Below are 21158 nucleotides of genomic sequence, written 5' to 3' on the forward strand. Positions count from 1 at the left end.
CATCTAGATATGGAACTTTGTGCCGTAATAAAATAAGGGTTCATCATCTTAAACAATTAAAAACTACAGTAGAGCGCCGATTATCCGAACCTATCGACAATTTAATAATATTTAACCTATCGACAATTTTTCTAAATTAAGAAGAATAAACAATATCCCCTACATCTGAAGACCATATTTAATTTACAACCTTTTTAGCAGTTTTCTTATAGTAGCCATACATACATGTATTGTGATACAGTTAATCCTACATACCCCTTTACAACTGAAAATTATCTTCCAAGAATGCGAGCTTCATTTTGATAGTCTACAATGGTTGGAATGCAGAAGGAGTTTATGAATAGATAAGTGCTGAAGTTCTATAATTGGGGGATGGGTAGTTGTCACTTATGGTTAATAATTAGTGATTACAGTGCTTGGAATCTTAAATCTTGGAATAAAATTCTTAACAAAAAAACAAACGAAACTGAAGTTTCTGAACCAGTAGATCTTTCGGATGAAAATGATGAAATTGTTGCTGAAATTTTGAAGGAAAATCGGAACTCCACAAACGAAGAGGAAGAAGTAAGTGATCAAGTTCAAGATAGTGGACCTTCTCATATAGAGGCATGCAATTCATTAGATTTTGCAATGAATTGGCTAAAACGTCGAAATGATGTTGATCCAGTTCGGTTGATTTATTTAAAAAGAATAAGGTTGTATATGGCTGCTCAACGAATCTTTTAAACGAAATCTTTGCTGGATTTCTTTTGCAATGGAAAATAATGAAAAAATGTGGTAAAATCAGTAATTGACAAAAAAATTATAAAAAACTGAAATAAGATAAAAATAATTCAAAATGAAAAAAAAAGTTTAAAAAAATTAATTAAAAATATTTAAAAGTTGAAAAAAAAAACTTTTAAACACGCCAGAGCTATTTTAGATAGTACAGTACAGAACCCGTTATCCGGAAATCAGAAAACCGGAACGAAATTCGATAAATTTTCTCGCCAATTTAAAAAAAAAAATTTTTTTTACTCATAAGATTTTACGATTTTTCTTTCTTTTTTTAAAGATGTTTACCTTACCATCATTTTGGAAATAACCATTAGTGTATTACTTCATCGTTTTTTCTTATTTTTAAGATTATTTCCTAATTTTTTTTTTGTTGGGTTTAACAATAAAAAAAAACGGCTTTTTGTAGCGATTCAGAAAACCGGAAAAATCAGTTATCCGGAATAGCGATGGTCCCGACCGTTCCGGATAACGGCTTTTTGTAGCGATTCAGAAAACCGGAAAAATCAGTTATCCGGAATAGCGATGGTCCCGACCGTTCCGGATAATCGGTTCCCTACTGTACTGCCAGTCCCAAGCCTACAAAAGGTGCCAAGGGAAGTTAGTACATAAATAATAATCATTTACATTAGATTTTAAACAACTTTCCAATTATCCGAACTTTTCATTATCTGAACCATGTTCGGTCCCGAGCAGTTCGGATAATCGGCGCTCTACTGTATTTATTTTAAAACACGAACTATGAAATTGCACACACTGCATCTCTTTAATCATTCAGTAATATTATAATGATTAAACAGGGTAAGAATGAACACATGAATTCCATGTTACCTTGTTATCTTCTAAAAACTTATCATCTAGCACCCACGGTGCATCACGATAAACTTCATCCACATAACGACAATGACGTACAGCCTCATACCTTTCTTCATCAGTCATCACTGTTTTACCTTTATGCTGGTGAGTGAGGAAATCACTACAAACTAAAAATAAATTAATACATTAATAAAAGAAGAAAAAATTTGAAAAGGCCTACATATAAGGCGATGAACAAGAATTTTCTGATCAACTTTGACATAATACCCACTGAAAGAACTAACAAAGCTAAATTATGTAGGCAGAAAATGTCACAGCAATGCATGAAGTTTTACTTCAGTAATATGAGATCATCAGTAACACATGAAGTAATGCATGAATAAGTGGAAAAAAATGAAAGAATATGGAGAAAACTGCCCATTGTTAAAATGGGAGTGAGGTAGAAACGAAACAATGGTGAAGGAGGGGAATTTTTCCCATCAATGTCAATTACTGATAAATAGAGACAGTTGCATCGAAAATAGCTCTGTAAACATGAGCCACTCATGAATATTTTGAACACATTTTAATTTAGTTATTTGTTTTAATATTTTTTGTTGGCTATTTTCTCTTATTTCTTTAATTGAACTTTTTCACATTTGGTGCAGAGGTCTTCCTGGTCACTGGAAGAGATTTTGATGGTCTTTCCCAAAGGTTTTCTTCAACACGTCTATGGAAAAAATTTTAGTATCTTTCAAAAGTGATCCTAAGGATCCTATGAGGAGGTCGCTACACAGAGGTGGTCCTTCCTGGAGGCTTCACTGTATATAGAACTTCACCCATTGCTGAGACATGTATGTTCAAATTATCAACTTAGTATGTAGTATTTAGTATGTATTTAATGCAGATATTATTGGATCTAAGAGTTATAAATCAGGGATGAGATTGGCCAAAAGGCAAAAAAGCTGAATTTTGACGCGAGTAAATCTTACGTGATTTATAGCAAAAATATCAGTAACATATTCTCATTCAGTTTCGCTGATGTTGTAATGCCTATATATACCAATAATCCTTGATAGAAAAACTGCCTTATAGTAACTAATTCAGGGAAAAAAATTTACTTCTTACAAGAATCACGATCTTGGATTTTAAAATCAAGAGAATACAAATAGCGATCTTGGATTTTAAAATCGCAAGAATATGAATCACGATATTAAACTTTGAAATCACGTGAATTTGAAACTCAAAATTGGATTTCAAAAATGTAAAAATACAAATCATGATGAGTAATTTTCAGATCGCGTGAATACGAATCCAAAGCCTAATTTTTAAATCATGTGTAAATACGAAAATTGATGTTTGATGTTACAACCGCAAAAACGAATCACGACATTGGATTTTAAACTCGAGTGAATACGAATAGCTACATAGATTTTAAAAAAGTGTACATACAAATCGCGAGAATGGATTTTTAAATCTCGTAAATGAGAATTGCAATGTACGATATTGAAATCGCATGAATAAGAATCGCAACGCGCAACTTTTAAATCAGGTTAATATGAAAATCGATGTTTGATATTAAAATGCAGCGACGTCTGGATTACGAAAATACGTGCTATCAAGCGAACGGGTAAAAATGCAGAAAATCTTGTTGTCCTGGCGTAAAAGCGGAGAAAACCGCTAAAATAAGTAAAAATGCGGAATAACAAATAATTATTTTATTTTAGAAACAAATAATTATTTATAGAAACAAATAATTATTTTATTTTAACGACTGAATTTTCAGAGAAAGTGGAATATTTATAAGAAAACTCGAAAATTTTAGAGAATCGGAGTTTTTGGATTATAAGGCTGAAACTCGAGAGACAAACGCGAAAAAAGCGAAAATCCGCTAAAAAGCGGAAAAATCTCATCCCTGTATAAATGTTAAATAATAAGAAGAAATATATAATACAAAATAATATGAAAGGCAATGATGAAATCTTTGTAAAAAAAATGTAGCAAGCAATCCCAAATTAATGTTGTTCATAAAAAATTACTATTTAATGCAAAGTAATAAAAAATGCTTAGCGGGATCCTAAAATCATTTCCACAGATCAGCAAAAAAAATATTCACTCTAATTTTGTAAATTAAGAAAAAAAAAATTTAAAAAAAAGCACCACCTAATGTATAAAAGAAAACAGATTTTTCACTTCAAGATGTTAATGCATATTTTTGTAACAAAAAAAAAAGAGTTAATTTTACTAGGAGCTTGCTAAGCCTAAATTTCTGTTTACAGCTATTAAAAAAAGATACTTAATGGTTTTGTTCTTTCGCAGAAAAATAATGCTTACTAGAAATATTCACAAAATCAGTAGATGAATTGTTCAAACATATGAAAGTATTTGGTATGCACTCTAGATCAGAGAATTCATAACTTGAAGCTAAGGCCGAAATAGGAATAAAATAAGATGTACAAAGATAATTTATGGGTGTACAAAAATAGTTTCATACATAATACTTAAACATATTTTTATACAAAATTCCCTAACCATTTAACTATTAAAATACTAGAGCAAATTTGCACAAAATATTTCTTGCTGATCATTTTTCTTTCATTAAATAACACAAAGAAAAAACAATTAGAAATATAGAAAAATAAACTGGAATCTACCTCAGCACTTCTCAATTTTTTTATTATTTTTTTTCAGCTACGGAACCATAAGTAATCAAGCTTCTTTTGGCGGAATCCTGACTTTTAAAAACCGTTCATTAGCAGGTGTAAATGTACTAACAAAGAAAACTATATATAAATTAATTCAGAAATATTTAATGTCAATTTTCATTGCTTCACCAATAAATCTAAATTAAGTTATATGTTAGGAAGTTCAATTCGCAAGTCTTCAGTACCAATGCTCTTGCTTTAAAATTAAGTTCAGTAGTATTTGCCTTATAAGTTGAAATTAAATAAAATAAGCTGAAATATGCTTTTTGAAAAAGAACTGTTATAAGTTGTGAGAATAGTTATCAAAACAAAAAATAATTCTTATTCTTAAATTCGGTTATTTTATTTTGAATTTCAAAGTTCAATGAAAAATACTGATTCAAACATATGTAAATACACATCTTTTTGTAATTTATTCAATACATTATTATAAAAGTCCCAGCTCACACAACTTATGTGACCTTCCCCAGGAACCCTGGCGTACCATGGAACATTACTTGGGAACTGCTGATCTACATCCAATTGATTTTGGGATCCCTCAGAGAAAAGCAGCTTTATGAGAAATTGAAAAAAAAACTAAATTAAGAGCCAGGTACTTCTTTAAAATAAAGAATTATACCTCCGACTATAAGATGAACATCTGGAAATGCACACTTTGCTTGCATAAGTTGACATGCATGACCTTGATGAAACAAATCATAAATCCCATCAGCATATACCCGTACTGGTCTGGGAGCTAATAAAATATCATTTAGGAAATTAAATAGAATAAGCAAAGGAATACAACAATGAAAAAACATAAATTGTTCCCCTGTGGCAGAATCGCAGCGACACGGCGACATTGTCGCAGAACGTTACAGAGTTTTTGCCAAAAAATTTTTATATTGAAAAGAAGAAAAAATTTCTTTTTTACAGAAATTTATATGTAATATGTGAATCATGCATTTAGATAATCTCTTTTTAATGTGCTCAATTTATGCCGATAGTATCGTAAATCAATGTAATATTTCGATTCATTTTCAAGTGGATTTCAAATATCCCAATGTATTTCAAACAATATGGAATTTCGAATCGTGTAGTCGAGTATTTACTTTTTAAGGCAATAATTCTAACGAATTTTTAGCTGTTATTGCTATTGCTTTCTCCATAGCTTTTAAATCCGATATTTTTAATACAATATTATTTATTACAACAACCTAATCTCAAAACGAAACACGCATTTGAGGAGTTAGATTCGCATGATTTCACCGCCGATCTATTTTTCAACAATTACTACTACGGATTACGATTATTTTTCTTTTATTGTTATGATTACTTACAAAATGAGAAGGAAATAATTTGTGCTCCCTCCTCCCAACAAAATGCGAGAATATCATCCATAATATTAGAATAAAAAATTACATGTTTTTTTTGTAAACACAGTGCTTTTGTTATTTTAAGTAACATATATGTTTGTTATTTGTTAGAGAGTTTTGTCGTAGATTGCTCGAAAAAATTCTGCCACAGGGAATTGTTCACACCAAAATATTTATTTTACCAAACAATAGTTTCTTAAATTCATTAATAAAGAAAAGAATCACAAGCCATTTAAATAATCACTCATTAATAAATCTTTCTGATACATTATAACTTGTCTGTTGAATAAATATTTACATACTGAAAAATTGTTACAAAATATAAAAATATCATAAGCAAATTAACAAACCATTGCTACTTTTAGCCATTTCTTTCGTAATTTTAACAGAATAATCGCAACGATTTCTAGCATCAATGGCTTCAGGTTCGTCACTAAATGGAGCAGGTCGATACAATGCCTAAATTACAATAAATAATATTATTAGAATATTTCTAATACTAAGTAAAGCAGCACTAAAAAATAGATATGAGAAAACATACTTACAGAAGTAGTAGGTCTATCTGCATATGGAGTTTTTTTCTCTCTAGCATGAGTGGAGTTACGACTACCTGAACGACGTCTTTCCAAGCGAGCCTCAGCTCTGCTACTTTGTCTTTCTAAGCAAGCCTCAGCTCTGCTACTTTGACTGTCTAAGCATGCCTCAGCTCCGCTACTTTGTCTTTCTAAGCAAGCCTCAGCTCCGCTACTTTGTTTTTCTAAGCAAGGTTCAGTTCTTCTACTTTCTTTTCCTAAACAAGCTTCAGCTCTGCTACGTTTGCGACTTCTCGCTTGTCGGCCAACACCATTATTCCTAAAATAAATATTTTTTAAAAAAATTTCAAATAAATTTCAAAACTCTATGCATTTTAATACAAACAAATACAAATTATTAAAATATAATGATCAAATTAATACAAATTATTTTGGAAACTACTTTTCATTTGAAACATTAATTATAATGATTTTAAACAAGAAGACATACATGAAGTGACTGATGATGTAAGGGAAAGAATAACTTTTGGTATACTTTCACTGCAAGTGTGCATTTCAAATTTATTATTTATGCCCTTTAGTGAAAATTTTGGCGAATGTGTAGTTAATACTTCATTGATTTTAGACAATTCCAAAACTTTTTTTTCTGCACATGTTTACATGTTTATATGAGATTTCTGTTTTGTTTGTCTAAATTTGGTACATCCAGAACATGTAAAAAAAAATTTGACACATTAAAAATTTAACCATGGATAAATCCATCATATCAAAATTCTTTGCCAAACACCTACTAACAAAAACATTTAGTAACTATATAAACACCGAAAATATATATTTTAACATCTAATTATACATTTAGTCATATTCTGATCGAGCATACAAACACGAAAGCCCATTTTCCAAAAGCCAGTACAATTATGAATATTTGCTGATAATATAAATCAGCAGATCCCGAATGGTATTCCTCGAAACCCCAAGTTTCCGTAGAAGAATTAAAGATGTTCTAAAAGTTATGAGTTTTTTTGTTTGGCAGTAATTGTCTTGAAATTTTTTATGATATTTAAATCTAATCAATAATCCATTATCCAATATTTTGTTTGACTTTATGAAATTAATAGAACCAAAATGCCAATAAAAAGAAATAGTGAAAAAAAATTTAATAAGTTTTATAAAAACAATATCTTGCATTAACTATGAAAAGAACATGCATTTATAAAATAATTGCTTCAGTATTTCTTCTGCAGCTTTTCAAATCAAAATAATAATAAAATAAAACAAATTTGCAAATAAAGAAATATAATCATTTTCAATGTCAATAACAGTCCTTTTTAGTTTTCCTTCCAAAGAAAACCATTAATCTGTTATTTTATTTATTTTTAGCTAACGTATATACAACAAAAACAAATTCATTACTAGATAAGATTCCAGAATTACGAACTGTACTATGTGACATAAAATATAAATTAAGATAATGATTAAAGGATGAAAAAATAATTTAGACCTTTAATGAAATATTTTCAAAATAAAACAGAATTCTATTGGTTTATATGTTCCCAATTCAGGGTTGGCAGGTTTTTGACATGTGACAGTTTTTGACGGTTTAAACCATGGTTTAAACCGTCAAAACCATGGTTTACCATGGTTTAAACCGTCACGTCAAAAACCTCACTGTCAAAAATGTCAAAAACCTATATTCATATGTGAAATTTAATTAATACATAAAATTTATATATTTTCATAAAATTTATAAATTTATATAATGTAATATTTTCAAAATAAAACAGAATTCTATTGGTTTATATGTTCCCAATTCAGGGTTGGCAGGTTTTTGACATGTGACAGTTTTTGACAGTTTAAACCATGGTTTAAACCGTCACGTCAAAAACCTTACTGTCAAAAACCTATATTCATATGTGAAATTTAATTAATACATAAAATTTATATATTTTCATAAAATTTATAAATTTATATAATGTAATATTTTCAAAATAAAACAGAATTCTATTGGTTTATATGTTCCCAATTCAGGGTTGGCAGGTTTTTGACATGTGACAGTTTTTGACATTTTAAACCATGGTTTAAACCGTCACGTCAAAAACCTCACTGTCGAAAATGTCAAAAACCTATATTTATATGTGAAATTTAATTAATACATAAAATTTATATATTTTTTATAAAGGATAGTGTTTCTAAATATGTTCTAGAAAAAATACATTTAAAATTTTGAAGAAACACTTATATTTTGAATAGTAACCAAAATCTTGTACTTTTGAAAGCTCACATCTTTCGTAATATTATGCATTCATTTTCATGTGTTATTGAAAATCTGTAGTGATATTATTAAGACATTTATTTATAACCAAATTTAGTGTATAGTATAGATTATACTAAAAATTAGACATTTTTAAAGATAAACATTAGCAGTTTTGTACATTAGACATCTTTTAAAGAAAAATCTTTTCAATATTCTTTTAAATCTTCTTAATAATCTTTTTAACATAAGACAATACAAATTTAAGTGCTTTCTGTTAAATACACAAAGTAGTTAGTGTCGATTACAGTATATTCAGCCTATTCATTTACTATGCTGAAAATTTAGTTTATCCAAATACTTGTGAATTTCATTTTGCTGAATACTATATAGTTTTGTTGAATATCTAAATATTCAGCTGTTGAATAATTACTTCTTGCTTTCAAGATATGCATTATTTGTATTCTTAATACAAGTGGAGAAAAAAAAATTAAGAGGTAAAAATTGTTTTAAAATGATAAGTGTAATAATTATAAATAAATATAATAATTATAAATAAATATAATAATTATAAATAAATATAATAAACAATATGAATTATATTTATCATTATTCACAAATATAACTACTTTTAAATTCAAATTAACATACTGGATAATAAAGATATTCGGTATAACATTAAAAAAAAAATTTATACACTTGTATCAAGTTTGTATTTATACAACATAACTTGTAAGTTCCTTATAAATATTAGTTATATGTCCCTTATATGTCAAAAATGCATAGCAATAAACTTTTAATTTTCTTAAGTATCAAAAAAAAAATTTTTTTTTTCAAAATATAAATATTTAAAAAAAATTTGTGCAAAATTTTTTTGCACATGCATTTGAATATAAATTTCTGAGATTTTAAATCTGTTATTTTACCTTAAGTTTAATTAAAAAATATTTTAAAACCTGCTGATTACCTATAGTATAATTAAATTTCAATATAATGCATGGCAACTGTTGGTAGTTTTGAAGTTTATATATTTTCTTGGCAAACTTCAGTTTTTGACGGTTTAAACCAGTATTATACCCTTGTCATGTCAAAAACCCAACCCTGTCCCAATTAACTTTATATACTTTATTTATGAAGTCTTTACTCTAACTAAGTCTTGATTGTAACTTTATATATTTTATTTATGGGGTTCCGCCTATAGAAGTTTGATCCTTTATGGTTCCAAAGATGAACAAAAATTAGGAACCACTGATATAAATACTGTATATAGAACTAAGAAAGATATAATGGCAGTTCACAAAGACATTGGGAGTGCAACTAAAAATCTTGGATTAATTGTCAATAAAGAAAAGACTAAAATCATGCCAATAACAAGCAAAATTACTGAAAATAAAAAAGTATGTTTTTGAAAAGCCTATCTAAATTATCAAATGAGAACTGACAATGCTGGATTGGATACATGATACTTTATTGCAAGTGAATACTTGAAGGTGTTTCTCCTATACCTTATGGCAGTATACATAAGGGCATTCATCTATACTGCCATGATGCTATGTGATGATGTTATAAATTTTCAAAACATTAAAGAGACATTGTCCAATACAAAACCTGAGCATGGATATTTCGTAGTGCCTAAGGTTATAAACGATTAGGGTAAAATGAGGCTCATATTAATTCTATAATAGATCCACTTTCAAAGTATCTGTTCTCAAAGGCGGTTTATCTATATCCGACGGAGCCTTTTCTTTTGAAAAAAGCAAATTCGGCTCTGCAAGGTGCTGCAGCAGCATGTGCGAATGCATTAAGTTTGAACACATAGAATGTATGCCCCTCAAAACAGGAAGGTTGACGATTGATTCCCCGTTAATATTCGCTCCAATGTCATGGTCATGTTGCACTCACACAGATAATCATAGCTTAACCTTCCGTTAGTCGCGCGCACCTCACAGGTGCATCCCTACTGCACTTTCACCTCCTTTGCCGTCAATAGATTTTTCCGGGGGTCGAGCCTAATGTTATGTTCCTAACTTTGGATTACTCAAATGTCCGTGCAAAACCGACCTTAGAACATGTCGATGGAGAGTTGGAACCGCTCGAATCACCCCTCTGGTGCAGCGCGACCATTGACGCAAGTATTATGGATATAATATTTTTATGAATTAAAAATATATATTTTATCTCATTTTCAGTCCTACTCAACGTAGCAGGTATAAATGGTCAAGTTATATACACAGAAAATGGTTATGGAGTAAAAAACCGCAGAACCTTCTTGCGTTAATTAGTTGAACATCTTGTGATGGAGGAAGAGATCCGACGCGGGAGCAAGAAAAATTTATCTTCGGTAAATAAGTTTTTTGATATTTATCTCTCTAAAGAGTCTTAAATTGGTAACAATTAACTATTTAAACTAGACTAAATTTCATTTGGCTTTTAAAAAATCAGAAACACCTCACAGGTGCAACGCGATTAACCATGTCGGAAACAAGTGCGCGACTAACGGAAGGTTAAAAGAACTACTTGATACCAAATTAAATAAGCAGCAGCAATCTTTTCATTGGAGAAATGAACAGTCTAAATACTGGGGAACAATTTTAAACAAGAATAATGGCATAATAAAAAGAAATTACCAACAGAATAAATATGGCTAATATATGCTATTTTGGAATAAAAGAATAGTTCAAATCAAAATACTTGATTAAGAAAACAAAAGATATAACTATGTAAAACCTTAGTAAAATTATTAGTTTTTTTTATGGAAGAGAGTACTGAACAATGAACGAATTAGAAGAAAATAGATTACTTATATTTGAATAAAAAATCTTGAGAAAAAATTTAAACGTGGTAATGGAGAATAATGCACGAATAAGATACAACTTTGAATTATACAACAAATTCAGAGAACCAAATATAGTGAAGTTTATTAAAATTCAATAAATGAGATGGCTAGGTCCTATCTATAGATATGACAATGAGAACTCAATAAAAAAAAAACAACTTTTTTCAAGCCAGAAAGAAAAAGAAAGAGCTGGATTACATGCAATATGGTTAGGTAATGTGGTAAAGAATCAGAGCAGTGTGAGAGTTGATACATGGAACGTAGTGGCATCTGATTGATCAAGATATGGATAAAGATGCTTGAGACAGTCATGGCTGGCAATCGGCTGTAATGCAGGTAGAAGAAGTACATATTGAATTATTTATAAATAAAATTTTATGCTATAAAACTGCTTACACCAAATTTTAGTCATAAACCTCATACCTAGGTTGAGGATAAATCACACACTAGATTTTTGTAGTTTCAACCCGCATTTGACATTTGTGATGTCAAAAACCAGTTTCTAAAATCAAAAGCCAATCCTGATTCCGAAATTAATTATAATAGTTCCTAAGAAATTTAACTGTTACCTAAAAAAAAACAACAAGTTTTTGCATTGCAGTGCAATTTTATCGATGCACTAGTTGCCTTTGGCGACCAGCTTAGTCAGTCACCTTTCAAAATTATCTTGTATAACATATAAACTTTACTGTCAATCCCTAAATACATTTATCAAGTCATAACTTGAGAATCGTATATGCTTTTGCTCAGGCTCCATCAACAATAATTGATGTGACAGTATGCAGCATAGCACAGTTTATATTCATAATTTCTACAGCCATTTTACTTTTCCCCCCTTTTCCCTTCATTTGTTTTATGTTTTAGAACAGGAGTTTCCAACTTAAATGAGGCCGGGGGCCGTAATTAAAAACACCAGTCAAATGGCAAGTCGCAACTTTATCAACATTTTATACAGAACTCTTATGCTTGAAGGAACATTAAATATTACTTTCAGATTTTTATCAAGTTGTACAAAACAAAAGTATTGAATTTCAATTTAAAATAAGAAGTAGATTTTTACCTGAGAAATAATTTTTTTGCATTGTTAGTATGTTAAATTTCACAGAAACGAAGAAATTAAGTTTTTTTTAACGAAGAAAAGTACTTTAAATAGATTTTTTACAAAAATTGTCCGCAAAAAATGACAACTAATACATTTTAGTCTGCGGGCCACAAAAAAAAAGCTTGGCGGGTCGGATGTGGCCCATAGGCCGCCAGTTGGAAACCACTGTTTTAGAACATCAACAGTCAAATTTATGTTAATTTCATGTAAAACTTATATATTTTTAAAGATTTGGATTGTTTTGAGCATTATTTTCTTACAAGCTTCATTTTGTTCACCAGATATTCAGTTCATTTTTGATGGGATTATTGGGATTTGATGATCATTGGGATTTCAATCATCCAGATGATTGAAATCCCAAAATATTATTCATTTGAAATATATTGTGGAAAAATATTAAATATTCTTGCCTTGTAAAACTTATGATGCAACAAAGTGCAACTTTTAAATAAAAATATTTTACTACATGTTTGGCAGATAAAAAATATGGTGGTACTACAGATCATTACAAAGGTTTCTACAATTAGGATTACAAATTAATCATATTATCAATGAATGAAAGATGGTTTAACTTACATGTGTTGTGGTGGTTGCGATTCTGGAGCATTGCCTTCCATTGTTCCTTTATTTATTTGCCTCAGTAAAAAATCTGAAAGAAAGGTTTTTATTTATATATATATATATATATATAAAATTTTAATTACAAAGTGTCAACTTGAGTTAAGAGAATCTAGATCAAGTTCATTAAAAAAAATATCAGTTAACAGTGTTTTCACTACAGCGCGAGAATGAGAGAATCTCGCATATTTTTTTAGATTCTCGCACTAAAAAATTATTACCGCGAGAAATTCGCGCATTCTATAAACCAATTTCAAAATTCGCGAATTTCTCGCATTTTGAAAAAAATTTCTCATTTGCGCCATTTAGAATAAAATCCGTTTTACTTTTCTTCCTGGATCTTTTATTATTTTCAACATCTGCCCCAATATCTAGCTTCCCTATTTACCAGTATTGTTCAGAACCTTGAAGAACAACAGAACACCATCCTTCGGAACCACGGAACCTCTTTCAGAACGCATTTCTCTGCAACCACGTGTTTACCGTCGGTAAGGTTTCTTCATGTTAAGACGTTCAAATTTTTACTCTTTAATGTAAGATGAACAAATACCTTGTAAAGCCAATATCTTCTACTCCGAAACGAACAAATGAAAATGAAACAAATGTAGGTAGAAATGATCAAAACGAAACAAATACGCATTTTAGCAACCTAATAAGAATAGCTGATGAAAAAGTAGCTGTAGAACATTTTCCATATGATGATACAGCAAAAATATTCATTGCTTTAGAAATTAGAAGTTGTTAAAAATGCATTATAATTAAAGAAATGATTTTTTTTTCAAGTTTCTTTGTTTTTTTTCTTTTCTTTTTTTTTTTTTAATTTTTGAAATCTCACTTAACTTTTTTGAAATCTCACCCTGTTTTTGAGAAAGGGTGAGAAATTCTCACTCATTTTTTTTTCTGAGATGAAAACACTGGTTAATCTATTCTTCAATAACTAAAAGCTGCTTGGCAAGGAAATTTTCATACAAATTTCCAAAAGTAGTTTGACAAAGGTTAGACTTCACCTACAATTTACCCTTATTAATAAGTAATTCATCTCCTATTAAAATCTAGAATAATTATTACAGAACAATTATTACGACACATTTAGCCGTACTACAAAACTACAAAAAAGGACTAAAAAAATTTAATTAAGAAATCTGTTTAATTAGATATTTTATAAGTCTACAGTCAGGGTTGGGTTTTTGACGTCAAAAAGTGGTTTTTGACATGACAAGGGTATAATACTGGTTTAAACCGTCAAAAACCCGTCAAAAATGTCAAAAACTGAAATTTGCCAAGAAAATATATAAACTTCAAAACTACCAACAGTTGCCATGCATTATATTGAAATTTAATTATACTATAGGTAATCAGCAGGTTTTAAAATATTTTTTAATTAAAATTAAGGTAAAATAACAGATTTAAAATCTCAGAAATTTATATTCAAATGCATGTGCAGAAAAATTTTGCACAAAAATTGTTTAAATATTTATATTTAAAACTTTTTTTTTTTTTCTTTTTGACTTACTTACTTAAGAAAATTAAAAGTTTATTACTATGCATTTTTGACATATAAGGAACATATAACTAATATTTATAAGGTGCTTACAAGTTATGTTGTATAAATACAAACTTGATACAAGATACAAGTGTATAAAATTTTTTTTTTAATGTTATACCAAATATCTTTATTATCCAATATGTTAATTTGAATTTAAAAGTAGTTATATTTATGAATAATGATAAATATAATTCATATTGTTTATTATATTTATTTATAATTATTACACTTATCATTTTAAAACAATTTTTATCTCTTAATTTTTTCTTTCTCCACTTATATTAAGAATACAAATAATGCATATCTTGAAAGCAAGAAGTAATTATTCAACAGCTGAATATTTAGATATTCAACAAAACTATATCGTATTCAGCAAAATGAAATTCACAAGTATTTGGATAAACTAAATGTTCAGCATAGTAAATGAATAGGCTGAATATACTGTAAATCGACACTAACTACTCTGTGTATTTAACAGAAAGCACTTAAATTTGTATTGTCTTATGTTAAAAAGATTATTAAGAAGATTTAAAAGAATATTAAAAAAAAATTTTTCTTTAAAAGAAGATGTCTAATGTACAAAACTGCTAATGTTTATCTTTAAAAATGTCTAATTTTTAGTATAATCTATACTATACACTAAATTTGGTTATAAATAAATTTCTTAATAATATCACTGCAGATTTTCAATAACACATGAAAATGAATACATAATATTACAAAAGATGTGAGTTTTCAAAAGTACAAGATTTTGGTTACTATTCAAAATATAAGTGTTTCTTCAAAATTTAAAATTTATTTTTTCTAGAACATATTTAGAAACACTATCCTTTAAAAAATATATAAATTTTATGTATTAATTAAATTTCACATATGAATATAGGTTTTTGACATTTTCGACATTTTTGACAGTGAGGTTTTTGACGTGACGGTTTAAACCATGGTTTAAACTGTCAAAAACTGTCACATGTCAAAAACCTGCCAACCCTGTCTACAGTACTTCCTTCACCAAATTTTACAACCTTGTTTTGACCACACTTGTATCGTTTTTTTTTTTTTTTCATTCATCATACAAAGGCTCCAAGTTATAGTTAATTAAATTGGTATTCTTTTTAGGTACAAGGAATAGCATTTTCACAAGCTTTTATCAATGAAAGGTCATATTTCAATAAATCATTTTCAATATTAAAAAAAATATTGTGCAATTTCCAACTTTGCCAACAATATTTTTTTCTTCTGATTTTTTTATGTTAGTTGGCAACCAAAACAAATAAACCAATAAAAAGGTATAACCCTATAACAAATTTGTTTGATACATTATTCTTTATGATTTGGTTACTATTATTTTCACCAAATGACAAACAGTAAGAAATCCAACACCATCTTTTGAAAAAGTATATGAAATAAGATATTTTGGGTAAAAGTACCCGTGCCTAAATTTAAAAAGAAAACAAGTACTGGTACTTTATGAACTAAAATAAATCAACACAGAAAGGGGTTAAAGGATATAATCTGTAAACACTTTTTAGCACACTACTATGCTTAACTTCTTATATTTATCTAATTTAAAAGTAAGATTTTGGCGATTGACAACTATAAACAGTAATTCTTTCTACATGTAACACTAAACAGTAACAAAATGCAAAAGCAATATCGCAATAAAAGTAACTGTGAAAGAGACGAAAATAAACATTCCTTCTTTTTAACATTGGCAATTACCTCAAAAGCAAATGCATTTTTTACTATTTTAAGTATTTCTTGAACTTCAAGAGTTAAAAAACTTACTAATATTGATTATTCTAATTAAATCAGCTACTTCAAATAAGTTTTAAAAATACATTTTTGCAATAATCACATTATATTTAAATAGAAAATAAATTTAAAAGCAAATCAAAATATCTTATACTAATTGCCCAAATAGGGACGTCTTCAAAAATGATTTTGCTATTTGAATAAGTTCTTTTACAGTTTTAAAATTATTAATTCACGGTAAGAGTATGACAAGAAACAATTTTATTGATAACCATACTATTGTGGTTATTTGCTGTAAAATTGAAAAGATATAGTATGGAAACAGGTGACTTATCATAAAATGTAAGGTATGCTGTGATAAGAAAATCAAGAGTAGATAAAACATATGGCTGTTTTACAATATTCAAGAGGCCATAGTGAATTTTTCTTATGATTTAAGGAATTATTTACATTTATTATCACTGATTTAAATGCTGCTGAAACATTAAGTAGATGAGCAAAGATTGATCTTCAATACTGAAATTGACTGTAGCTAATAAACAGATTTAAAAATCTGAATGCACATGCTATGTAACTCATTCTTCTACACTAAGCACTAAAAATGTATTATTTCTAAAATTCATCCCCATTTTAGATACAATTATAGATAACTAACTTGGTTATATGCAAGTTTGAAATAAATTAGATATATTTTTAAAACAAATAACAATTCATGAAATAGTGTTAGTATTATTAGATATGTATATTAATATGTTTAAAACTTTGATGATTGAACTTATACAAATAATTAATAAATTCATTTGTATTAATATTTAATAAAAGCATTTTATGGCAATATATAATGTTCTTCCATAAGCTCTTTCTAAAACAAACATTTTAAACATAATATTCCTAAATTCCAACTCTAGAAACTATTTCGTAATTTTGATTTGGCTAAATACAGTATTAAAACAATTAACAATTGAAATCACTCCTCTAATTAAAAAGTTCATTTATTAATTTTTAATAAAAAAAATTATTTTATGTCAAAATGTCACTTACATGTTTCTCTTTAAGCTTTTTACCTAATAATAGAAACATAGTATTTCTAAAATACAGTATAACTCTAAAAACTATACATTTTAAAAAGATTTGTAAATTTAAGCTTTAACTGTATCATGAAATCTTCCATTTTTTAATTATTATTAGAAAATATCATTTAGCCATTTTTCCTGTTTTTTGCAAGAACATAAAAATTTGACAAAAAATAAGAAAGGCCTCCTATTGTAAACTTTCCCCCATACATGTTTGAAACAAATGACAATTGAAACAATACACCCAATTAAGAGATTCATTTTTTATGTTAATTTCCTAATGTATAGATAATTCCATACCTCGAATGTGGTTTCAAAATTCAAAATAACTACAATTTTATTAGATTAATATAACTGATTAATTTCATTTTTATAATAAAGGAGGGAATTTTTCGAAAATCGGCTTCATAATATAACATCTGCTAACTATTAGATTGCAATTACAAAATAAAAAGCTAGCATTTTTTCCATTAATATTGAACTTACGAACTTTAATATTATTCAAAAGTAACTGGAAACTTTAGATAAGATATTTTTACGCATGAATACTGCTGAACATTCATAACTAAAAATAAAACGTTTGACACTCAGCGTTCGTTTTTTTACTTCTTGCTAAAAACTCAAACGATATTCATATCACTAAATAGAAGCACACTTTTTTTATTACTGATTTTAGGTTTCAAGACAAGAAAAGAATAAAAAGTAAATAGTAAATTTGAAAAATTATTCAAGATGTACCTACTAGGCGATCAAGTTGAAAATCATTCAGAGTAAAAAGAGATAGAAAAATCTTAATCAAAAATCAAATCAATTACAAGCAAGTGGACATAGAGATCAAAGTCTTTCACGGTGCAAGGGTGAAAATATTTCTTTTTTTCTAGTCAATAGTATAACTTGAGGACATTCTATCTTCAGTTTTGTTGAAATAATTTCGAAAGAAAAAACTTAATTACGATGTACTACTGCAACCGTTGAAATTTAAAATGTAAGTAAATAAATTAATTAGTTTAATACATTGAAAATGTTATGAATATTCAATAACAGCTCACCTTTGAAATTTTTTTGCTCATTTTCTAAACATTTCTAACTTGATGTGGATGCGGAAGAAAAACATTTACGTCGCCAGGTAGTCACGTGGTGCTATAACAAAACAAAAAAGAAATATGGAATGGGTATCACGCGAATGCAGTTAACGTGGAGGACGGTGAAGCCTTGACGAAATATCAGGATTGTTGTCGTGACGTCATGAAGTCTGTTTATAGTAGATGGTGAAAAGAGCAAGATCTTTGTTTTCGGGTACAACAAAATCATCAAATTTCAATCGTCATCAAAAATGGAAAAAAAAGTTCCAATCAAATTGGAATAATCTTACAAATACAGCAAGTTTTTTCCCAGCTGCAAAATCAGACTCATTATAAATAATTATGCAGAAAATTAAAATATAAATAATTTAATTATAGAAAGCAAAATTTTACAAAATTTTATTTTTAGGCTTAATAAATTTACTCAATCGACTTTATCACTGAATTATGCAAAAGTTTGGATACTTAAACATAAATAATAATTTATAATTTATTTCACCATCAATTTTAATTACCTTTTAGAGACTTTTTTCCCTCGTTCATTTTACAATTCATTTACATTCTCTTGTTTAAATTACGTTTCATACCTTCTATAGCAAATATAGTCGGCAAAATCAAAGAATGAAAAATGAATAAAAAAATTTTTTAAAAAAACGAAAGAGAAAAAAAATTTGAAAAATAAATTAATTCAAAAAATTAAATTTCAACAAAACTAAAGCAGAACAGAATCTTAAACGTTTAAAGAGTCCGCTTAATTATTTAGATTTAAAACAAGATTCAGACACAAAAACATATAATACATTACAGCATATACAAGTTGTTTCCTTCTGTAGCAAATATAGTCGGTAAAATCAAGGAATGAAAAATGAATAAAAAAAATTTTTTTTTTAAAAAAAGAGAGAAGAAAAAGAAAGAGAAAAAAATTAAAAAATAATTTAATTCAAAATATTAAATTTCTATAAAACTAAAGCACAACAGAATTTTAAAAGTTTAATCTTAAACGTTAAGCATATACAAGTTGTTTCCTATAGGAAACAACTTGTATACTCTTTACATATGTTATTAGGTAGGTAATAAAAACTGAAGTCGAAAAAATAAGTATTCTCACTAGGGATCACAAATTCATATTGAAACGAAGAGGATAAAATTGATTCTGAAATCTCTTGAATGACTAATTTATTTCATTTTATAACCGGCGGTGAAAGGCCAACTCATTTTTGGATTTACGACTATTAATGTTCAACTACGTAACTTTGAAATTTTGAACCCAAACCAGAAGACAAGTAAACTCCTGGATTAAGCATTGAGATACATTAGAATTCGTGGAAGACTTATTGATGCAACTAACTAACATTTGCATAATATAGAAAGGAAAACCCCAGAGAATTATCGCATTCGTTAGCCACCGCTAGGATTCAAATCTGGTTTGTCTCACAGAAAGACGAGCGCCCTGCCCCCAGAACCACCTCAGCTCGTCGAAGCACTATATTATTATATTTTTGGAACAGCGGACCCAACTTTGGGTTTACGACTGCCAATGTTCAACTCCGTAGCCTTGTAATTTTGTACCCAATCCAGAAGACAAGGGAACTCCAAGATCAAGTATTGGAAGAAATTTGCCTTCTTGGAGGACTTTTCGAGGGAACTAACCCCCATTCGCGGTACATGGAGAGGGAAATCACGGAAACTTCCAACGGTTAGCCTGACGGCAGTGGAACTCTAACCCATGATCCGTCTACCGCTGAGGATATTTTACGGGAGAATATTCCAGCCACCGCTGAGATTCGAACCCAGTTCACCTCGCTGTAAGGTGAGCACTCTATCCCCTGATCCACCAAGGTTTATCCGAAACACTATGCACAAAATTGAAACAGAAAACATCAAAACCTGTTTAATTATCGGGGGGAAGCAGAGAAGAGTTGAAAGATGATTATTAAAACGACGCTTGCATTTTAACAGGCAATTAACTGGTTTAAGCTTTCTTTTTTTCTTACCTTAATATTTTTTGCAACTGCTAATGTGTACACTTTTTTTTACTATAATTTTGACAAGGATTCTCAAAATGTACATGAAGGGCAGTGATTATGAAGTACCCTGTATAAACCGTCCTGACTTTAAAGTATTTTGACGGAATTCAGTATTTTAGCAAAGACAAATAAAATTGAGGGGGATAATTAGAAAATATAAAATGATCGTAAGAGCGTTATTATTCAAATTTATAATTGTTTGAAGATCAATAGTCAATATAAAAAAGACACTTGTATAATTAATTTAGGATTTAATATTCTATAATTTATTTATTTCAATATATATATATATATATAAATTTATAATGATTATAGCAATAATTGTTATTTACACACAAATGTCTGAAAACCAAGTAAATAAACGACTTGACTTACCTTAATTTATAACGCAGGTATTTTTAGTGTTTTTTAACTTAACCCAACACTAAAATTACAGACATCAAATTTTGTTGCTGATTCATAGAACGAAAAGTCATTTTAGAATGTGGAATGACAGTAATTGACAACAAAAGACTTAAGTCACGTAAAAATGTGATAAAGTTTGAAGACGTCATTATTGCACTAATTCCATCCTGTCTTCAAATTAGATCAGCTGGTAGAATGAGTGCTATAAATTCAGGATATGCTTATAAATCTAAATTATAACACCTTGCTATAATACTTATATTTTTCTCAAAAAATCCTAATTCGCAAATTTTTGATCACTGCC

General features: G+C 28.5%; 2 protein-coding genes across 15 annotated transcripts in view; one reads left to right on the forward strand and one right to left on the reverse strand.

Annotated features, from left to right (window-relative positions):
• The window catches only part of LOC107443017 (choline-phosphate cytidylyltransferase B), a 55390-nt gene that overhangs the window by 14757 nt on the left and 19475 nt on the right, over nucleotides 1-21158 (reverse strand). For 2 of the 14 annotated variants that reach the window (XM_043051575.3, XM_071180590.2), the window contains exons 1-6: nucleotides 18083-18220; nucleotides 12928-13000; nucleotides 6175-6481; nucleotides 5980-6088; nucleotides 4894-5010; nucleotides 1606-1757 (exon numbers count right to left, since the gene is read on the reverse strand). In XM_043051575.3, coding sequence (XP_042907509.1) covers nucleotides 1606-1757; nucleotides 4894-5010; nucleotides 5980-6088; nucleotides 6175-6481; nucleotides 12928-12968 — 726 coding nt within the window. In that variant the 5' untranslated portion in view covers nucleotides 12969-13000; nucleotides 18083-18220. Of the gene's footprint in view, nucleotides 1-1605; nucleotides 1758-4893; nucleotides 5011-5979; nucleotides 6089-6174; nucleotides 6482-12927; nucleotides 13001-16300; nucleotides 16571-17308; nucleotides 17332-18078; nucleotides 18221-18389; nucleotides 18736-20824; nucleotides 20954-21158 lie in introns of those variants that run through there. The other 12 variants (XM_043051576.3, XM_071180591.2, XM_043051572.3 and 9 more) reach the window with 10 other exon arrangements.
• Nucleotides 18193-21158, forward strand: part of Exo70 (exocyst complex component 7) — an 81465-nt gene continuing 78499 nt past the window's right edge. The window contains exon 1 of the mRNA XM_087150002.1: nucleotides 18193-18325. The gene's annotated coding sequence lies outside the window, so the exon portion shown is untranslated. The remainder of the gene's footprint in view (nucleotides 18326-21158) is intronic.

This window comes from Parasteatoda tepidariorum, chromosome 8 (assembly GCF_982258835.1).
Source record: "Parasteatoda tepidariorum strain Cologne lab strain chromosome 8, Ptep-v5.0, whole genome shotgun sequence".
Classification (NCBI taxonomy): Eukaryota; Metazoa; Arthropoda; class Arachnida; order Araneae; family Theridiidae; genus Parasteatoda; species Parasteatoda tepidariorum.